Here is a 17,941-nt window from a genome sequence, read left to right as displayed (position 1 = left end):
ATCTTCAGTGTTGAAGTCGTCGAAGTTGCAGTGACGAGCTAGTCGTCGTATGCGCAGTATGAAGTCGCACATTCGTTCTTCTTTTTCCTGCGTGGTTAGGTTAAATGTGTATCGCTCATAGTCGAGATTGTATTTGTGTAAGAATTGCCGGTCAAGGGTTCCCTTGACGTCATCATATGAAGCAGTGGCTGCATCAGGCAGCTCCTTAATGATTTGTGCAATGTCTTTCCCCACTAGATTGCGTAGGGCAATTAGTTTCTGCTTGGGGTCTTGAACTTGTGACCCAGTCATGTAGTCCTCAAAGTCTTCGGACCAACTTTTCCATTTGGGGCCCATGCTGCTGCCGGAAGTAAGTTCCAGAGGCTCTGGTGGCCTGAGATATGATGGTCCCATGATTGTCGGGGGCCCTGGGTTCATCACTACAGGATTTTGTGGTGGCGCTTGTGTCGCTGGGGTCCCTCCTGTATCACTGGATGATGTAGGTTGCACTGACATCCCTGGTGTGAGTGCTTATTTCTGAATGAATTCTGTATTTATTGTTAGGTGCCTGACTTCAAAATGGCCGACACAGATGAAGTACATGAAGTTCTATGGGCGATGCCTGACTTTAAGATGGCCGCCGTTTGTGACACGTGGCTCTGTTTGTGTGAGGCAGGTTTAATTGTAGGAGCGTGCTGCAGGGTGCTTGCTAGTAGTTGTTTTTGGGGGTACTACTGCACCGGGGCTTGGCGCTGCATTTCAGGGACTCACCCCGTCCACTTGTGGCCGCAGCGTCTCTCGCGCTCTCCTCCTCGTGGTCGCCGCGTTTCTCGCGCCTTTTTATTCTTGTCAGACGGTCGCAGCGTCTTTCACGCTCTTTCCCGGTCACAGCCGCCGGGTCAATGGACATCAGGGTCGCTTTCCCTGGAAGACGGCTTCTCTTTTGTTGATGCCGCTTTGATGGCAACCAGGCAGCGGGGGGCGCGTTGTCGTCCGCTCGCTCACCGCTCCGATGTGGGCTGCAGGCTCGGGGTGTTCGGCTGCTCGCGAGCAGCAGGGTGTTGGAGCGACGTGGGATTCAGTCTGATGATCCCACCCTCGTCGCCATTGTCACTCTCTACCCAAATGAGACACGGGAGCCGAGGAGGTAAGGTGGACACGTCTTTATTCTTACGTGCATACCTCCTAACTGCCTTCTCTCTCCTACTTCCTTTTCCTTGCTCTGCCCCTTCCCTTCCTGCCTGCCCTGTCGCAGACAGAGGTCAGGCAGTGACATCACGACACACAGCCTGTAACGTACTGCCTGCGAAGGAGACCCAGGGCTCTGTCTGCTGGAAGCCTGCATCACAGGACCTGTGGGGAGTCATCCTTCCTCTGGGGGTGGAGAGGGTTCCTAATCTGACGTTTCACACTTCTAGTCAGATTTGTCTCAAACACTGAGTAGTATCTGGTAGAAAAACAATGACATACAAATAATAGAGACTTTTTTCTATCTGTCAATCATTGTTTACTGTTCTATTTGAAATTGATTTCTTCATTAGATAAAAATGCTTTTGCTCAAAAGGTTAAAAGCTGATGCTCCAATCACCACCCCCGTCGTGGTTCTCCACTGGACTTTTGAAGGACAGTTACTATTTTTATTATTAATTTAGAACTTGGTGGCTGCTTTAGATTTTGGCAGAGAAAGTTCTCCATCAAACTGAAAGTCTGCCTGCCTGATGTACAAGTCGTATGTTCGAGCGGCTCCAACGCTGACACTCCTCTGACAACCCAACAGAGTTGCCAGAGGTTCACATATACCTCCATCCAACTGGTTTAGAGTGGACAGTATTTTGTATTTTGTTTGCTGTTCATCACCGCAAGGTAAAATCTAGGGATTAAAGGTATAACTAAACGAATTTTAAACGTATTCTCACTTTGGGAATTAGTTTTTGGTAAAAGTAAAAAAAAAAAAGTTTGGTTTGCGGCCGTCATGTTTGACAGACCTGTCCATCAAACTTTGACAACACTAACATGAACCGCCGCTACTGTAGTTCCTGCCAATGTTTAGAGTTGTTCGTAAGGCTGGCAGACAGGGGACTATTGGTATGATGGAAGCAAAGTACTCTGCCATACTGACGGACTTACCTTCACTCGCCTAACTCTGCGGTTCTCATTTTATTGACTTTGGAGTGATGAAGGCTGCTGGAATTCAAACCTGAGACGATGAAGTTATCAACAGATTCTTGGAGCGGATGTAATAGTTCACTGAGCCACCAGAACCAGAGTGTCAGATGGAAAGCGATACACTTCCTAGGCCTTACTATTTTTCCAGTGATACCTGCACCCGGAACTCATAAAAGTTTATATTGAAAGGCTGATATGGCAAATTTTTGAGAGGGTAAAAATATGTTAACGTAGGCTTACTCCTGTACCTCCGAAGTTGGATAATATTGGATCCCTCGAACCAGAAGTGATTGAATTGTGCTCTGTGGATAAAAAAGGGCAGACACAGAAAGACAGGCTGTGCGAAGACATAACACTTGTGGCATGCCTATGTTTACGTGAATAAGCACACATTTAGTTAAACAGGAGCAGGACTTTGAAAATACATTTAGGAAGAAGACAGGAAGGTGGAAATACTTTTACATGCAAATGTGCATTTAGGTGCCAAATTATTTTAATGTGTGAACTCACCACGGTTCAGTGGAGGGACTTTTAACTGTACAAAAAGTAGTTAGAAGAAAGGCCATATTTAGGCTCAAAATCACTTTTACACTCACAAACACAGGTAAGAGGAAATTCACCTTCCGTGCAATAGATGCAGGAGCAAAACTGCATTTTTTTTAAAAATCACTTATAGTGTAAAAACATTATTGGTTCGACATTAGCAGGGATTACAACTAGAAGGTAAAAAAGACATTTAGTTGAAATATCACATTAACCATTAACCATTTGTTCAACATGAGCAGGTGCAAAAAAACATGTTTGTGTGCAATAGCACATTTAGGCACAAAACCAGAACATACATGATAAATGAGGGTATCTGAACCGTAGTCTGAGTGCAAGTCCTCTGACCTTCTCATGCCCTCTTGTTTGCAGGGTGACTTTGGAGGCCCTCTGGTCTGCGAGAGATATGGCGCCTGGTACCTGGTTGGCCTGTCGTCATGGACGAGTCCTAACTGTTCTTCCAGCCTGCCTGCGGTGTACTCGCGCATGACCTGGTATCGAGAATGGATTGATGAAATTGTCACGGCCCATTGAGTCCAGTGAGGAGAGCGCGCTGCCTGTACACTGCCCACAGCTGCTCACCTCCTTCTTGTGAGGGGCCTGTCCGCTTCCATCTTTACTTATGTGGCTGTTATTGGCTTACCTGTCAGTGTTAATTCTCTAAGAACAACGGCCGCGCTGTTTCCAACTAAGTCATTGGTTTCATTTCTTCGCGACAACTGAAGTGTATGTCTGTGTGGGTGAAGGCTTGTGTGTAGTTCAGTGTGGGCCTCTAGGCCTGTGCCTCTCTTTCATGACTATAATTTTTTGCCTGGGAGTGTTCATCTGTTTTGCATCTGCGCGTGTATGTGTGGGTTGTGTCTCTGAAGTTATGTTGTTTCTGTTGGTTAATGTGGACATATCAGTGTGCTACTCCAAAAAAGGTGCAGCTATCACAGGTCTCATTTCGTACACTCGACTGCCGGCTTCATTTAGAAGAGGGTTGATAACGGAACGTCTTATAAAGAAATATATATCCATGACGTATTTTGCAGTGTGGTGGAACGCAGACCAATAGCGGAGCAGCCAATAACGACGTCATTGGGAAAAAAAACCTCAAAGGGAGCCCCTGAAGCCATGGAAGACGTGTCAAAGACGATGTCAATTGAGGGGGCTGGTTTGGTGTCTTTCCAGTAGCGCACTTAGGCGCATATTATCAAGGGGGTTTATCTCTGCTTTTTTGGCTTTAAAAGCCAAGAAAGCGGAGATAAAATTATCTCCCTATTATCTAGCTGTCGCTAACACCAGTTAGCGACAGCTAGTAGGAGATAGCGACCATCTTGGGCCCCGCTTTGCATGTCAGTGAAATTTATCACTAATGACATGCAAAGTGGGCGTGCCAAGATGTTAGCGACTGGAAACAGTCGCTAACATCGCTATCTCCTATTACCAACTTTTGGAGATATTCGCGCTTACCTGCCCCATAGCAGTTCTTAGCCATGTTATCCAATGGTAGGTGGATAACATGGCTAAGAGCATTAGCTCGGTAATGCATGAATATCGCTGACTTTTCAGCGATATTCATGCATTTCGGCCGATTTTTATCGCTTAGGAGATAAACCTTGATAATAGCAAGGTTCCTAAGCGATAAAAATCGCCGCAGCTCGGCAATAAAAATATTGCCGCTAAGCCAACATAGCGATAATTATCGCAAGTTGTTGGTAATATGCCCCTTAGTTTCTCTCTTTGCTAGCCACGCGGTCCTGGGTTAGACTGACAGAAAAAGTCCTGAAAAGATCCCCGAACTCTGGATGTGTTTGTTCTCCTGGTACGTGGAAGGCATTGGTTATTATATTATTTCTGAAGAAAGGCTGCTGCTGGTAGATCCATCTTCATCAAAGAACTGATTTGGTATGGTAAACTTGCCACCACGGGTGTCCTTTCTCAAGAAACGTCCCTTGCCGGGTGCGCAGATGCTACTTTGGAGGAAAAAAGTCCACCAAGAAGGTGGAAATTCCCCAAATTGGAGGATTTAGATTACGCCAGCGTACTGCAGGGGCTGCTGCCTATAACTCGAAGGCATTTCGTCCATTAAGGATCTGCCATATTGATCTAAATCATCAGGACGGGTCATATGCCATGGATCCAGGATGATGGTTGGGAGACCAATAGTAACATCGATTTGTAAAATATTTCTAATAGTGTGTTCAATTTGACTCCAGTGGTACCTAATATCATCACAATAGGACAGCATGCATTGTAGATCAGTAATATTCCCTGAACAATTCCAGCATGTGAGGAAATGAGTTAGGCAATTCTTATTAAGTTTCTTAGGTGTCCAAGAAGATTTATGAAGGACCCACAGTTACATTGGTATAGTGAAGGATGCACTTTTGTCAAAGAAGCTGCAATCAAATTGTCAAGAAATCTTTACAATTAAATACTACTAGTGGGCCTGCAGCACTGATTAGGCCATCCACTTAAGTAGCCCATTAAGCATGTGTCAGGCTCCAATTGAAGCCTATGTGTACTGTTTAAACTGTCACTCTGACCATGGCAAAATACATTGTTTTTGTAATCAAAGGGGAATGACTCACTTGTGTCAATGGAAAATTAATTTAAGAGTTTTTCACAACCAAGACATGTAAACATTAAAATACGTCTAACTTTTTAACCCCTCCCATGCGCCCGCGATTTTGCGGAAGTGTGGCACTTCCGCAAAATGGGCGGAGCCGTGTCGGCCATTGGCCGACGGCAGGACCAGCGAGGTAGCGTTGCAGTCGGTCAATGGCCGATGGCAGCATGGAAGGGGTTAAATACACTGCTCCCAGCACTTAGGGCTCAGTAGGGCTTACTATAGGGGTGCCTGGTGTATTAAAAAGGAAAGTTTTTAAAAAAAGTTCGGGGGGGAGAGAGAAGCAGAGATTCAGTTAACGTAAACAATCTGCTCTGTTTTGCCTTTCCTACTCATTTTTCTGCCCTCTGTTTGCCTTTTCTATTAATTTTTTCAGCCATCTGTTTTGCCTTTTTCTGCTTGTTTCTTCCCTCTTCCGATGTTTGCCTACTCTCTGTATTTCCTTGCTCCCCTACCCAGCATCCCACCCTCCCCCAGCACCTACTTAATGGAGGACGTAGCGTGACCCCCATTGAGCAAGCCCTCGTGCCAGCTCCCCCTGCGACAGTTCTCCTGTCCGGCTTGCATGCAGTCTGCTACCTTCTGCTGCCTGTCTACCTTCTGCCCTCTGTTTGTGCCTCTTCTTCTCGTTTCTTGCTCTGTTTTGCCTTTTCTGCCCTCTGTTTTGCCTTTTACTGCTTGTTTTTCTGCCCTCTATTTTGCCTTTTCTTGCTCGTTTTTCTGCCCTCTGTTTTACCTTGTCTGCTCGTTTTTCTGGACTCTTGTATTTTCTGCTCGTTTTTCAGCCATCTGATTTGCTCGCTTTTGCTCTTTTTGTCTTTTCTGCTTGTTTTTCTGCACTCTGGTTTGCCTTTTCAGCTCCTTTTTCAGTTGTCTGTTTTGCCTCTTCTGCATTCTCATTGTTTGGCCCTCTGTTTTGCATTTTTCTGCTTGTTTCTTCCCTCTTCCCGGTGTTTCCTCAAGACCTGTCGCAGAGGAGCTAGCACGACGCAGACCTCACACCCCAGCACCCAGACACCCCAGGGGTGACAGTGCTGCACTCTACAAATGCTGATTGATTGATTAGCAAATGTAATTTAGGGGAATATTGCTACTTCTAAGCTTTGTCTCGTAGTATAAAGTGCCAGTGTTTAGCTAACATCTTCCTGATCGGTCAACGACCAGTAACATTTTGAGTAATACGTCTAATTCTGTTTATCTTCACATTTTTGTAACATATTTTTTGCCCTCCATTTTGAAATGTTCTTTTGTGTTACATTTATGACTCACACATAAAACATTTCCATAAGGTATACTTTATATCACTGGGGTGGGATGGCGTAATGTTGCTTGCAATAAGTCACTGGTTGCTATAATCTTTCCATGTGTTGTTGTTGTTAAACCTTTTCCATTACGACAAACACATCCAAAAATATGATTTGCTCTTGTGAAATTTATATTATTTGGATACATAGTCAGATAATTCATGTATTCAAGAAGAAGTTCTCAATCACCTTTCCATAAAATACATATATAATCAATGAATCTCAGCCAAAGAGTCGCAGGCTGTAAAAATTCACAGTCAGTTAAATAACAGGCATGGTCCTGTTCCCACCACTTTATTATGATACTTAAATATGAAGGGGAAAATTCACCCCCATCGTAGTACCCCACAAAAAGCTTGTAATGGAATAAATAAAAAAGGGGCAACATATGTAATATGGCCCTATATTTACATCTCGGGGTTCTGGTTGCAATTAAAAACCAATTCAGCCTTGTGGTTTATAATCTCACAAGAGTGGCGATATGGACCATATTATACAGTTACCCATTATTTATTTATTTTACTTATTTCGCAGGTAAACTTATAATCAGAGGGTGTCTTGAATCTCACTTTTAACACAAGATATCTGGAATATCCTAAAAACAGGGGCTGCTCCTCAGGGCCGGACTGGGAACTGAAAGCAGCCCTGGCAAATGTTGCTAGACCAGCCCCCATTCGGCGCATAGCGAGTGAACCCGACCACTCCTAGAGGGGTTTGGGGGAAGGCGGGTGGGGGGGCGGTATTCTCCCCGCAAGAATATTTTGGTAAAAGACAGACCAAAACTGTGAAATTTACAGCACATTTATCATTACATATTCAATTGTATCAACTCTCAAATTTCAACCTGACACTATGGCAGAGGTTCGCCACGGATTTCATATAGATCGTCCATCCTGCAGACTTTATTCCTCTTTCAAATTGTCTCTTCTGCTGGTTTTGATTAAATCACTTACATTTAAACCTAGTCCTTCCTTGAGGCTCAGTGAGTTAAGTGCAGGGCCCGGCCATCACTGAAGGAGGGAGGGCCACAGCCCGGGGAAGGCTACAATTTCCCGGCACTTACTGTCACCGCCACCCCCTGCTAAGGACCCCTCAGTGGACGCCTCGTGACGTGAAACACACAAAAAGCTGCGCCCATGGAAAACACAGTGCTAGGAGTGAGTTAACTCTCGCCTCTGGCATTAGCTGTGATGTTCGAGTACTGACAAGACCAGCTAAGCATTCCATCCTCCCAGGGTCGGTAAATCAGGCCTCTGTAAGCCTCGTGTGCCATCTCAATCCATTCCTCTTGGCCTCCCCTTGCTATATTCAGCGCCCCATGCCCCTTGGATCAGATCCTTTATTTAAAAACAAAACTAAAATAAAGAATAAAATGTGAAATAAATAACCAGTCTCTTCAGTTTCCCACGTGTGTGTGACTCACTCAAATCTATGTCAGTTTTCATACAGAGCCAAAATTTCTTGCATGATTTGAATATTTCCAAGGCATTGCCAGTGCACGTAACACAGGCATGTTACAGGCAGAGGCGGCCTTCTACAGGAAAAGAAGGCAGTCGGTAGAGGCGGGTTCCTACAGGGCAGGCCGCGGCCTGTCAGTGTGCTCCAGCTGAAGGCCTGTCTTCAACTTTCACAGAAAGAGAAGTATTCTTCCTTTTTCATATTTTTTCCACTTGATGAGGCTTCCACAACATTTATATTATTCCTCCTTTATTGCTGCTAATTAAGTCTTAAAAAGAGCTCGATCAGTAACGGGTGCACAGAAGTCAGTCTTTCTGGGGGGAAGGCTACGTGATAGGGCCACTGTTTAAATATCACAATGAGGGAATGCCTTAACTTTTAAGCTTCATGTATTTAAAGGTTTGTGGCATTGCTGCTTTCAAAGTATTAGACAATTTCTTTGCATTTTGGTTTATTTGGTTTTTTGTGTTAGAGTATGATAGTTGGCTTGTGGGCATACAATTCATGGGTATATGTTGGATAGAGACAAGTGCTGCAAACATCACTGTGCACATCCCCGATCCGAGGGAGTCTCCAACCCCTCGGCACGGACTAACCATAAAATCTAGCGCAGCTCGCCTTTGAATGGCAGAGCAACGGAACCCCCCGGATCTTAAGAAGAGTGAATCTGCTGGGCTCTGGACCAGCGAACACAGGCTGCAGGCCCTCAAGTAGACAACATGGTAATGTTTACTACTAGCACGGAAAATAGAGTATCATGGGGGCTGAGAAAATGTGGCAGAACTCTACTAACCGGCCAATGGCAACTTTCATTGATTAGTGCACTATCCTATCTCCCATGTGGAGGTTGGAGCAGCAAGGCACCTGGGATCTGGAATGCTGATTATCAGATAACTCTCCATCGGCAATCTGAAGAGAGTTGCCAATATGGTGCGACTGTACCTGAGCAGGACACTGAGCGCCATCATTTAAGCATTTTGCACTCAACTGGGCAGAGAGACATGGGCCTGTAAATACTCCAACTGTGCTCCCTCGATACGTGTAAGACTATTGCTTCGCTTCTGTGGCACTGGACTCGAGTCGAAATTCACGCTTGCAAATTATTGCCTGCACTCTACCACAACAAGCTAGAGAACTCATAATGGCGGCCACATGGCACAATAGCTCTTTCACATGCAAAGACAGTAAAATATATATCGCATTGGCAGACCTTTGCGCATTCACCCGATCTGACTTTGAGTAACAGAAGGAAGCGCCTGTTTGTCACATTGAATAATACATCCACTCTGCGCTGCGGTTGCGGAACCGGGCCGGGGCTTATCCAGGCTTTAATTGCTTTTAATTCCTTCCCGGTCGCGACGCCCCCAGAGACAGTCACAGTACTTGCCCAATAATTAAATGATCAGGGTCAACAATCACCTGTGGGCGCCGGGTGGCAGCCTGCAGACACGGCCCGGGGGCCGGGGCAGGCTACAAGTAAATTATGGGGTCCGGGCCTCTCCAGGCTCCACTCTAGCCTCTCTATGTCTCACTCTCTGGCCTCCTCATGCGCACCTTTTAATGCGTGACTCCAAAGCACTTGCGCATGATCCCCCCTGACCCGGACCTCTGACTCCAGACCCCCCACCGTAAGGGTGAATGACGCACTGCGCAGACGTGAAGGCGGATACTGAAGACGCCGCGCATGGTGCAGACAGTCAGACCAGCCAGTGGATTGTTTTATAAATAATATGCTGTAGTGCTAGCAGTGCTGGACACGGGCATACAGTGCGTGCAGCACCAGCAGCTGCATTATATGCAGATAGTTGTGTGCTTGTTTGCTGCTCGATCACGCCAGGTTCCAAATCAGCCCCAGCAAACAAAACCGGCCCCCAACATACAAAACCGGCCCTCACCCCATCCAGCCGACCGGGGGATTGCCCGGTGCCGGAATTGCCAGTCCGGGCCTGCTGCTCCTCCACTAAGGTGAAGGAGCATCACCACACTGCTCTCAGAGCAGGAAAATGGAAAAATAAAAAGATAATAGCATTGTTACTATCATTTCATTTTTCTTTGCTACGGGGTTAGGTTAGGTTATGGAGGGCCGGGGCTGGGGTCACAGGGGGAGTAGTGGTGGGCAGACTCAAAGTGATCATGACGGTTTGGCCTGCCAAACAGTCAAGGCTGGACAGGCTACCAGGCGGTTCTGTGTGCTGCCGAGCTGGGGGCTAATTTCTCTGTGGTTGGGGCTTATTTCGTTGATGGGGACCTGCGTGCGCTTTGAAATAAAAAAGCAAAACGAATTTGTTTGCACACGCAGGTCCCCATCAACGAAATCAGCCCCCAGCTCGGCAGCACACACAACTGCCCGGTAGCCAGTCCTGCCCTGCAAACAGTCATGCACACTTTGCATGTTCCCCACTACGCTGTAAAAGACAGCATGGTGAGGGACATGACTAGGCTCCCAGTCTCCCAGTCCCCTAGTCCCCATCTAAGTGCCGGACCACATTGCTGAGACCAATCACAATGCTGCCTTACAGCGTTGTGATTGGCTTAGGGGAGCCTGTGTGCTTCCTGCTTCCGGGACTCGTTGGAAAGCGAAGCTGAGGACGGTGGTTGTGAAAAGGTAAGAGTTTTTAGAAAATATTTTGTCCCCCTGCTCCTCGCCCTGCCATCCCCGTTCCCTGCCAGCCACCACTGCCTAAGAATGCCACAAATTAAGATTTGTTGTATTATTTTGATGGTCACCAGTTGTGAAAAATTGGGTTTTTGATTGACAATATTTATCAGGATGAACCACAAAAGTCACTAAATTAACCTGTGCTTAACTCTTTAGTAGCTTGCCACGAAAGCAGTCAGGCTTATCTTAGAGACAATGGGGCAGATTTATGAGGCCCTTGCGCCTCTTTGCGCCGCAATTGCGTCACTATATTTGACGCAACGGCGGTGCAAACAATGCGCCCTATTTACAACTTGACGCATCTAGGAGATGCGTCAGGTTGTAAAGCCCTGCGCCATAAGGAGGCGTTCCTGCGCGGGGGGGGCCTTCCTGCGCAGGAACGCCTCCTAAAAGTGGCTGAGTGAAATCTACAAGATTTCACTCAGTCACTTTCAGGCCAATGCTGCGTCAAAACCCTGTGCCTGCTTGAAGCAGGCGTAGATCTTGACGCAGCATTGTGAAGATGTGGCACCCCCGAGCCTTGCTGGAGCTGCGTCGCGCTTGCGACGCAACTCCAGCAATGCGCCACCTTTACGGCACAGATGCGTCACTCATCTGTGCCGTTTTTGCCCCATGGTGCGCCGCATTGTAAATGCGGCGCACCATGGGTGGCGGAGCAGCGGCGCAAGATAACTGGCGCATCCCTGGGGATGCGCCAGTTATCATAAATCTGCCCCCTTATGTAGAATGTTTATGCAGCACACAAACACTTCTAAAGTGAAAATACAATAGAAGAAAAATCCTAAACCAGTTTAGAAGAATAGAGTACATATTCATATTAAACATCAAAAATCCAATAGGAAGGACTGGGGAGATTGAATTTCAAAGTTTTTAGTGAAAAACGTGCCAAGAAGCTGAAAGCCCCACTCACTAGCTTCCACTGCTACTAGGTAAGGCAGCAATGAGAGGGCATAAATACATTAAAAAATATATATAAAAAACCCTGACTTATCTGATGCTCTGTCCGCTCCGTCTTTCTCCTCTCCCGAACCTTGGACTTGTGGTCACTGCAAAGGCTCTCAGATGCCAATCCCAGTGCTTCTCACATGCTAGGAATACTATTCTCAACATGAGAGAAGTGCTTTGTCTGAGCAGCATGGTTTGCAGCTCAGACAGTGCCTTTAAGCATATGACTTTTCTCCACCCGGCTGTGCAACACAGCCTAGTGGAGAAATGCTAAGTGCTCATGACGGTTTGGCTGTCTCAAAACGGCCTGCCAAACCGCCATGTGCACTTAGTAGTGCCCACAACTTTTCCTCCTGAAGCTCAGGCAGATAGCCCGGTTCCTCAACTCGGCTACGTGGCAGAAGCAATTGTGAAAAAAGAAAATGATAATAAAATTATTTTATTATCATTTTCTTTTTCACTGTTACCTCTACTGGGTAGCACCAGTGGGGAGATGCTCTTCTGCAATAGTGGATCAGCCTCCCATGTAAATCTTGGTTATCTGGTCGCACTAAACCGTGGAAAAGACATAAGTTCAGGCTGACAACAATGGAGTGTGGGCCAGATAAAGAGACCATGGAAGTCCCGTTGAAGAGTTACCTTCTCAAGTCTGACATGAAAAGCTCTGTTCACATTTGAGGAGCTTTCGGCGTGAACAGCAGCTGAATTATCATGAACGGTCATTGCTGTAGCACAAAGGGCTGCTCATCTCTGGAGCCTCGCGTTAGTGGATTGTCTGTGATGTTCAAAGTGCAGGCCTCAAGTTGCTGGTCATTGCAGACAGTCACTGTAGAGCAGGTCTCCCCCGAGCTTCATGGTCGCGGTCATCATAGGCGGCAGAGTCTTGGCATGAATGTGCCTGTTTTTGGTCGTGAGGAGCTCAAATTTCAGGATTTTTGTCTTTTACCTCAGGAGGAGCTCTGACTGATGTCAGTCAATGGTCCAGGACCTGTAGGGTAACTCTTTGGGGTCAGGACTCGCTCTAGTAGAGGCCACAAGTAGTGCTCAGGCAGGTCCAGGCAGATTCAGTTGCAGCTGGTCAGCTGGGCTGTGGCAGAAAGGCCTCTTGGAAGCCTGATATGTCCTTGTAGCTCGGACAGGAGGTTAGCTAACTGATCCTGGGAGGCACTCTTGATATCTTGGGCTCAAGGCAAGCAGGTCTAATCTTCCTTCTTTAGACAAGCAGTCTTTCAAGCAACAGGGCAGTCCTTCTTGTAGCAGAGTAGCATTTCTTCTGAATGTTCCACAAGTCCAAGAGTGTTCTGTTGTGTGGTTCTGAATGTCCTCTTTTCATATTTTCATACCTGGTGCCAGTGTTTGTGTGAGGAATGTCCTGGCCTACACCCAAAACTGTTTCTGGTCTGTTTTTTCCCTTCATCTGGGTTTGGCACCAAACTGTCCTGGGTGTTGGGAGGCAGGGCAGGCCTGGTATGAGGTTCCTTTTTGTGAGCTGTGGTCAAGGTACTTTGAATCATATTCAGGGCAGGGTATAATTCCTCCCCAGCAATCCTGCCAGGAAGAACCTCTTCCAGCTACTCCCAGGTCCCATTGTACACTGTCTGGGCCCAATATACATCCTTGATGGGGAACCATAAACAGGTGAAGGCAGCTGGAAACTCCTAGAAAGGCCTCAGATACTTTGGACTGGAAAATGGCTTTTTTCCAAAAGTGGCATTTTCAAAATTATAACCTAAAATACAACCTCATCATTAAAGAGGATTTGACATTACATTTCATTTGAGTGTAAAGATCATTCCGCAATTTGCCTTCAATCTGAAGTTAGCACTTATTGAATGTAATAAAGTATACCAGTGTTACCCTAAGGGAGAGATAGCCTTTCAACAGTGGAAGATGCAGGTATTTTTCACTGTCAGGACATGTAAAATTAAAACACACATGTCCTACAGTCTAAGTACCATTTACTCAACCCTATCAACCATTAAGGCATACCTTAAGGGTTGTGAGAAAGACATCCTTTTTACCCTGATCACCCCCATGTTTTTACTGATACTGGTGGTAACTGGCTCTGACTGTGCCCTAGGCTTTGCTAACCAGGCCCAGGGGCCAGTCCTCTGATGAAGGAGGTATATAGTAATTAGATATAATTACAATTGGCAATGCCTGACCGCTGTAAGTCCCTATTACATAATAAGGCAAGGGGTATTCAAACTTACTATAAGTCCCTAGTATATAATAGGGCAGGGAGGTTTAGAAGCCCAGTAGATTTCCTGCACTGGGCAGTGCACTGTTGTGTTGCCTGCTGTCATATTTAAAGGCAACTCTGCTTTGCAAACTGTCTTTAAAAGTACATTATATTTAAATTCTACTTTGGAATTAAAGGTACTTCCAAAGTGGTAATCTAAGGTCTACCCTAAGTGCCCCAGGGGTAGGATGCCATGTAACTATAAGCAGGGACAATATAAAGGATGTTTATTTTCCCTGGTGAGGATAAAAACTGCCAATTTGGTTTTCACCAATTGTAGATACATAGGTCCATAGTCTAACATTGCAGCATTTTATTTAAGTATAAATATTGCTAGGAATGAGATGAAAATGTAATTCAAAGATCGGTAATGATAAATCCAACAACTTTCCACTGTTGATTTTATCAAAACTAATACAGAAAATAATTAATATAACTTTCCTTTCTGTGAACCAAAAACCAGCCTTCTAGAAGCTTCTTATGATTGTTCATCCTTAACAGGCTTAGCCAAACTGCTTTGATGAGATACGTAGCCTGCACAGGGACAGAGGATATCTGATTGGGGAGCTCTGCAGCTGCGGAGAGCAGGCCAAGACGGGGGCTGGGTAAATCAAACCAGGCTTCAAAGAGAGCAGGACAGTAATGAATGTCAAGCCTACCCTTTCTTCCTGTACCCCCAGGCAGATGGCAGTCCCAGGAATGGAATTTGCAGAAAGTCTGGAGGGGGAGTGTTAATGAAAATGAATTACTCCAGCATATTGTGTTATTTTAACCATTTTATTTTATTTTCATATTAGCACCATACAATGTTACACAGAGGCGTAATATTATGACAACATGCACATATCTATCACAGAAACAGAGACAGTGTATCATTGTACAAAAAATGAAGGAAGTTGTGGTTCATTTCATGAACTTACATAACTAGTCAAACTAGAAAGAACATGCGGCAACACTACTAATATGCTGGACATTTCAGGGTGTTGACTAAACGAGCCCCCTCCTTTTACCTCAATGTGATTACATAATTAATGGAGTTTACTCATAACATCCACAAGGCTGCCATTTGTCTATCAATTATCGTAAATTGTCCTCCAGGCTTGAGGTAATCTTACTGCACCTGGGAAAACCAAGGAGCCCCTGCAGTATCAGGATGATCAGTAGGAGAAAAGGAAAGAGGCATTAGGGCACACTAGTCTGGAGACCTCCACTTTATGCTTGCAGGCTAGCTAATGGAGCGTCCCACTCTGCAGCTATGGGAAATTTCCACACACCTCAGGTTTCTTCCCATCTAACTGCCACTGCCTCCGCCCATCTCCATTTAAGTGTCGCTTTGCACCAGTAGGCCTCTCTGAATAGTGTCTGAGCTTTCCAATACATGGCAATAAGCCTGCGTGTATTTAATAATGCGGAATCGATAAATCTATTTGTAGCTTTGGAAGCTTAAGGGTGTCTAAAAAGAACACGCAATGGACTTTCTAAGGTGCACACCTCAGTGCGGCCGGTGAATTCGGTAGGTGCCTTTGAAACTGCTTCCCATAGTCTTTTGGCAGCTGGGAATTTCCAAAACATGTGTCCCATATCAGCCTCCTCCTGTAGGTAGCATGGACATGTGGAAAGGGTCCCAAATATGCGATTGAGTGATGGTAAGCTCTCTGAAGAATTTTATGCTGGATATTTTAGAGCTTTGTATTCTGCAATACTTTCCTGGGGTAATGGAGCACCCTTTCCCATTCCTTGCGTGTCAGAGCTCTACCAACATCTCTCTCCCAACATCTGCAAGTTCCTGTCAGCGGATCTAGTGTAGTATATGTACGGGCCCATACGAACCATGTTATGAGTCAATGCCCATTATATATAGTGTGTGCAGTAATGGATGTTGGTCAGGTTCTGAGTCCCATATGCCTCATAAGATCTCCATCACAGCCAACAATCTGCCATAAGCTGAAAAATGACCAGCGGGCAGGCCATACTCTTCATACAAATGATAGGGCATGAGCATGCCATCATGGAATAATGCACCTAGTATAGTGACTCCGTCCATCTCTCAAGCCTCCATCCCCGTCCTACCTAATCTCTCAGCAAACTGGGTTATAGAATTGAGGGGGATCTCCAGGTAATACTGGGCCACATGTGGCACAATTCACAGACTGTGCTGAAGGCAGCAATGTGCTATCTTCAGCAACCTATTGCCATTGTGTGGGAGATTGTCCCCGGGCAGGATAAGCTAGTGAATCAGACTATGTGGCCGATCAGGTGTGGGAAAGCCGAGCTCCTCCATGAGTCAGCCTGCCATCCAGTGCACTGGCCACTGCAGTTGCACTGGCAAATAATAATGTTCAGAGTTTGGCTCCCCAATCCCCCTTTCATGACCAGTAGTTATAATTTGCAGAGAGCAACTCGTCGCCCCCCCTTGTTCTATATTACACTGCCCAGTGCAGAGAGAAGTTTGAAATGTAGATTTTGGGATGTGGACTGGAAGGTTATGAAAATAATAAAGCAGCCGTCTGAGTATTACCATCTTTGATAAGGATATACTACCCTGCACCGTAAGTGGCAAGACACTTAATTATGTCATATGGGGGTGCAATGAGACTATGGTCTGAATTACATTGCCATCTAGCAGATCTTGAGTGGAATGATAAATGTTAATCCCTAATTAGTGAAAAGTGTAGGATTCCCAGAGCAACAATTGTGATTTCGCAAGTAGTTCTTGTTTGGGACAATCTGGGTGTAAGGGAAATAGACAGGACTACGTCCAATTCACTCCTAACCCAGAGGCCGTACAGAATTCCTGTAATATGACATGAATGTCACCGATTCCCTCTTGGATATCACAGATGTAAATGAGGAGAACATCCCCATGTAATAAAACAACATGTGTCCCATCTTACACCAGTATATTGGTTTAGACAGGTCTTACACTACAGAAGAAGAATTATCCATCTTGAATTTTAAAGTGAGGTGCTTTGTGGAACAAGAATATGCCACACTTCAAAGAAGCTGCCATGCTTTTGTGTGGTACCCTGCACTTCATTGAACGGGGTACCCCCTACTTGCCACCTCAGATCATTGAGTAAATATGGGAAAGCTGCATAACAACTCAGATGATCTGCTGGCTGAAACTATAAGGAGAAGAAGGACTGCCCTGCTGGAACCCTGGTATGCACCTCAAAGTATTGCAATTTGAGGGACTGCTCCTGCATCACACTTAGAACTACAGCCCTGAGAACCTTCCCTGGCTTCAAAAAGGATTAAGGAGTGGACTACCGGAGAGCGACAGGTAAACAAAGCTCCTGTGCACCATCTTCCTGAAGAAGTCCCCAGTCTGGAGTGCGTCCAGTGGACTTTTAAGTACTTGGCCACGTGCACTGTGGGAATTGTTGTCCCAAACTTCCAAAGACCATCTCAGAGCTTCTAGACCCTTAGATTTGTGTTTTGGACACTTTGAACCATCAAGGAACTTCCGGAAGAAGGCGAGGTTTGGTGCAACTTTTGGAAAAAGCTCTGTAAGGTGACTGACTCGGTTTCAAAAGTCATGTCGGCTACCTTCAACTGAGAACTGGCCAGGATTTCAGATTTGTCCCACTGAAAGTTCAGGAGCTCTATACTTCTAAGATCTGACCTGGGACTCGCGGAGAAGCAATCTGACGACGTGGCATTGAAATCGACCTGCTGGAGGGGACCGCTCGATGTCGGGAGAAAATCCTTTAGAAACTTTTCTAAGACTAACGGTGTAATTTGCACCGGGGCCTTCCGCTTAGCGTATCCCACTGGGGATTCATCGCAGTCAGCCTCGAACTATGACTTTGTTCTGATTAAGCATGACCAGATGTCTCGAGTTGGCGCTATATGTTTTTAAGCACTAGAACGTGTTTAATCTTTCACATTTCACAATCGTGGTTCCCTATATTGGATTTTCGTTGTTTTGGTGCCATTTTAAAAATTTAAATATTTCCTAGTTTTTTTTAATTTGTTTGGGATTTTTATTGTGTGTTGTGTCTTACACATTTGATGTAGTCATGTTTTTA

The 17,941-nt window shown here is 45.6% G+C and overlaps 1 protein-coding gene across 1 annotated transcript in view; it reads left to right on the top strand.

Moving 5' to 3' along the window:
- LOC144755692 (chymotrypsinogen B-like) overlaps positions 1–3,380 on the top strand; it is a 90,987-nt gene extending 87,607 nt beyond the window's left edge. The window contains exon 7 of the mRNA XM_078644870.1: positions 3,061–3,380. Coding sequence (XP_078500996.1) covers positions 3,061–3,222 — 162 coding nt within the window. The 3' untranslated portion in view covers positions 3,223–3,380. The remainder of the gene's footprint in view (positions 1–3,060) is intronic.
- The last annotated feature ends 14,561 nt before the right edge of the window (positions 3,381–17,941 follow it).

Source organism: Lissotriton helveticus, chromosome 5_1 (genome assembly GCF_964261635.1).
Source record: "Lissotriton helveticus chromosome 5_1, aLisHel1.1, whole genome shotgun sequence".
NCBI lineage: Eukaryota > Metazoa > Chordata > Amphibia > Caudata > Salamandridae > Lissotriton > Lissotriton helveticus.
Note: the sequence above shows the minus strand (reverse complement) of the source record. Positions and strands in the feature narration are given on the sequence as shown.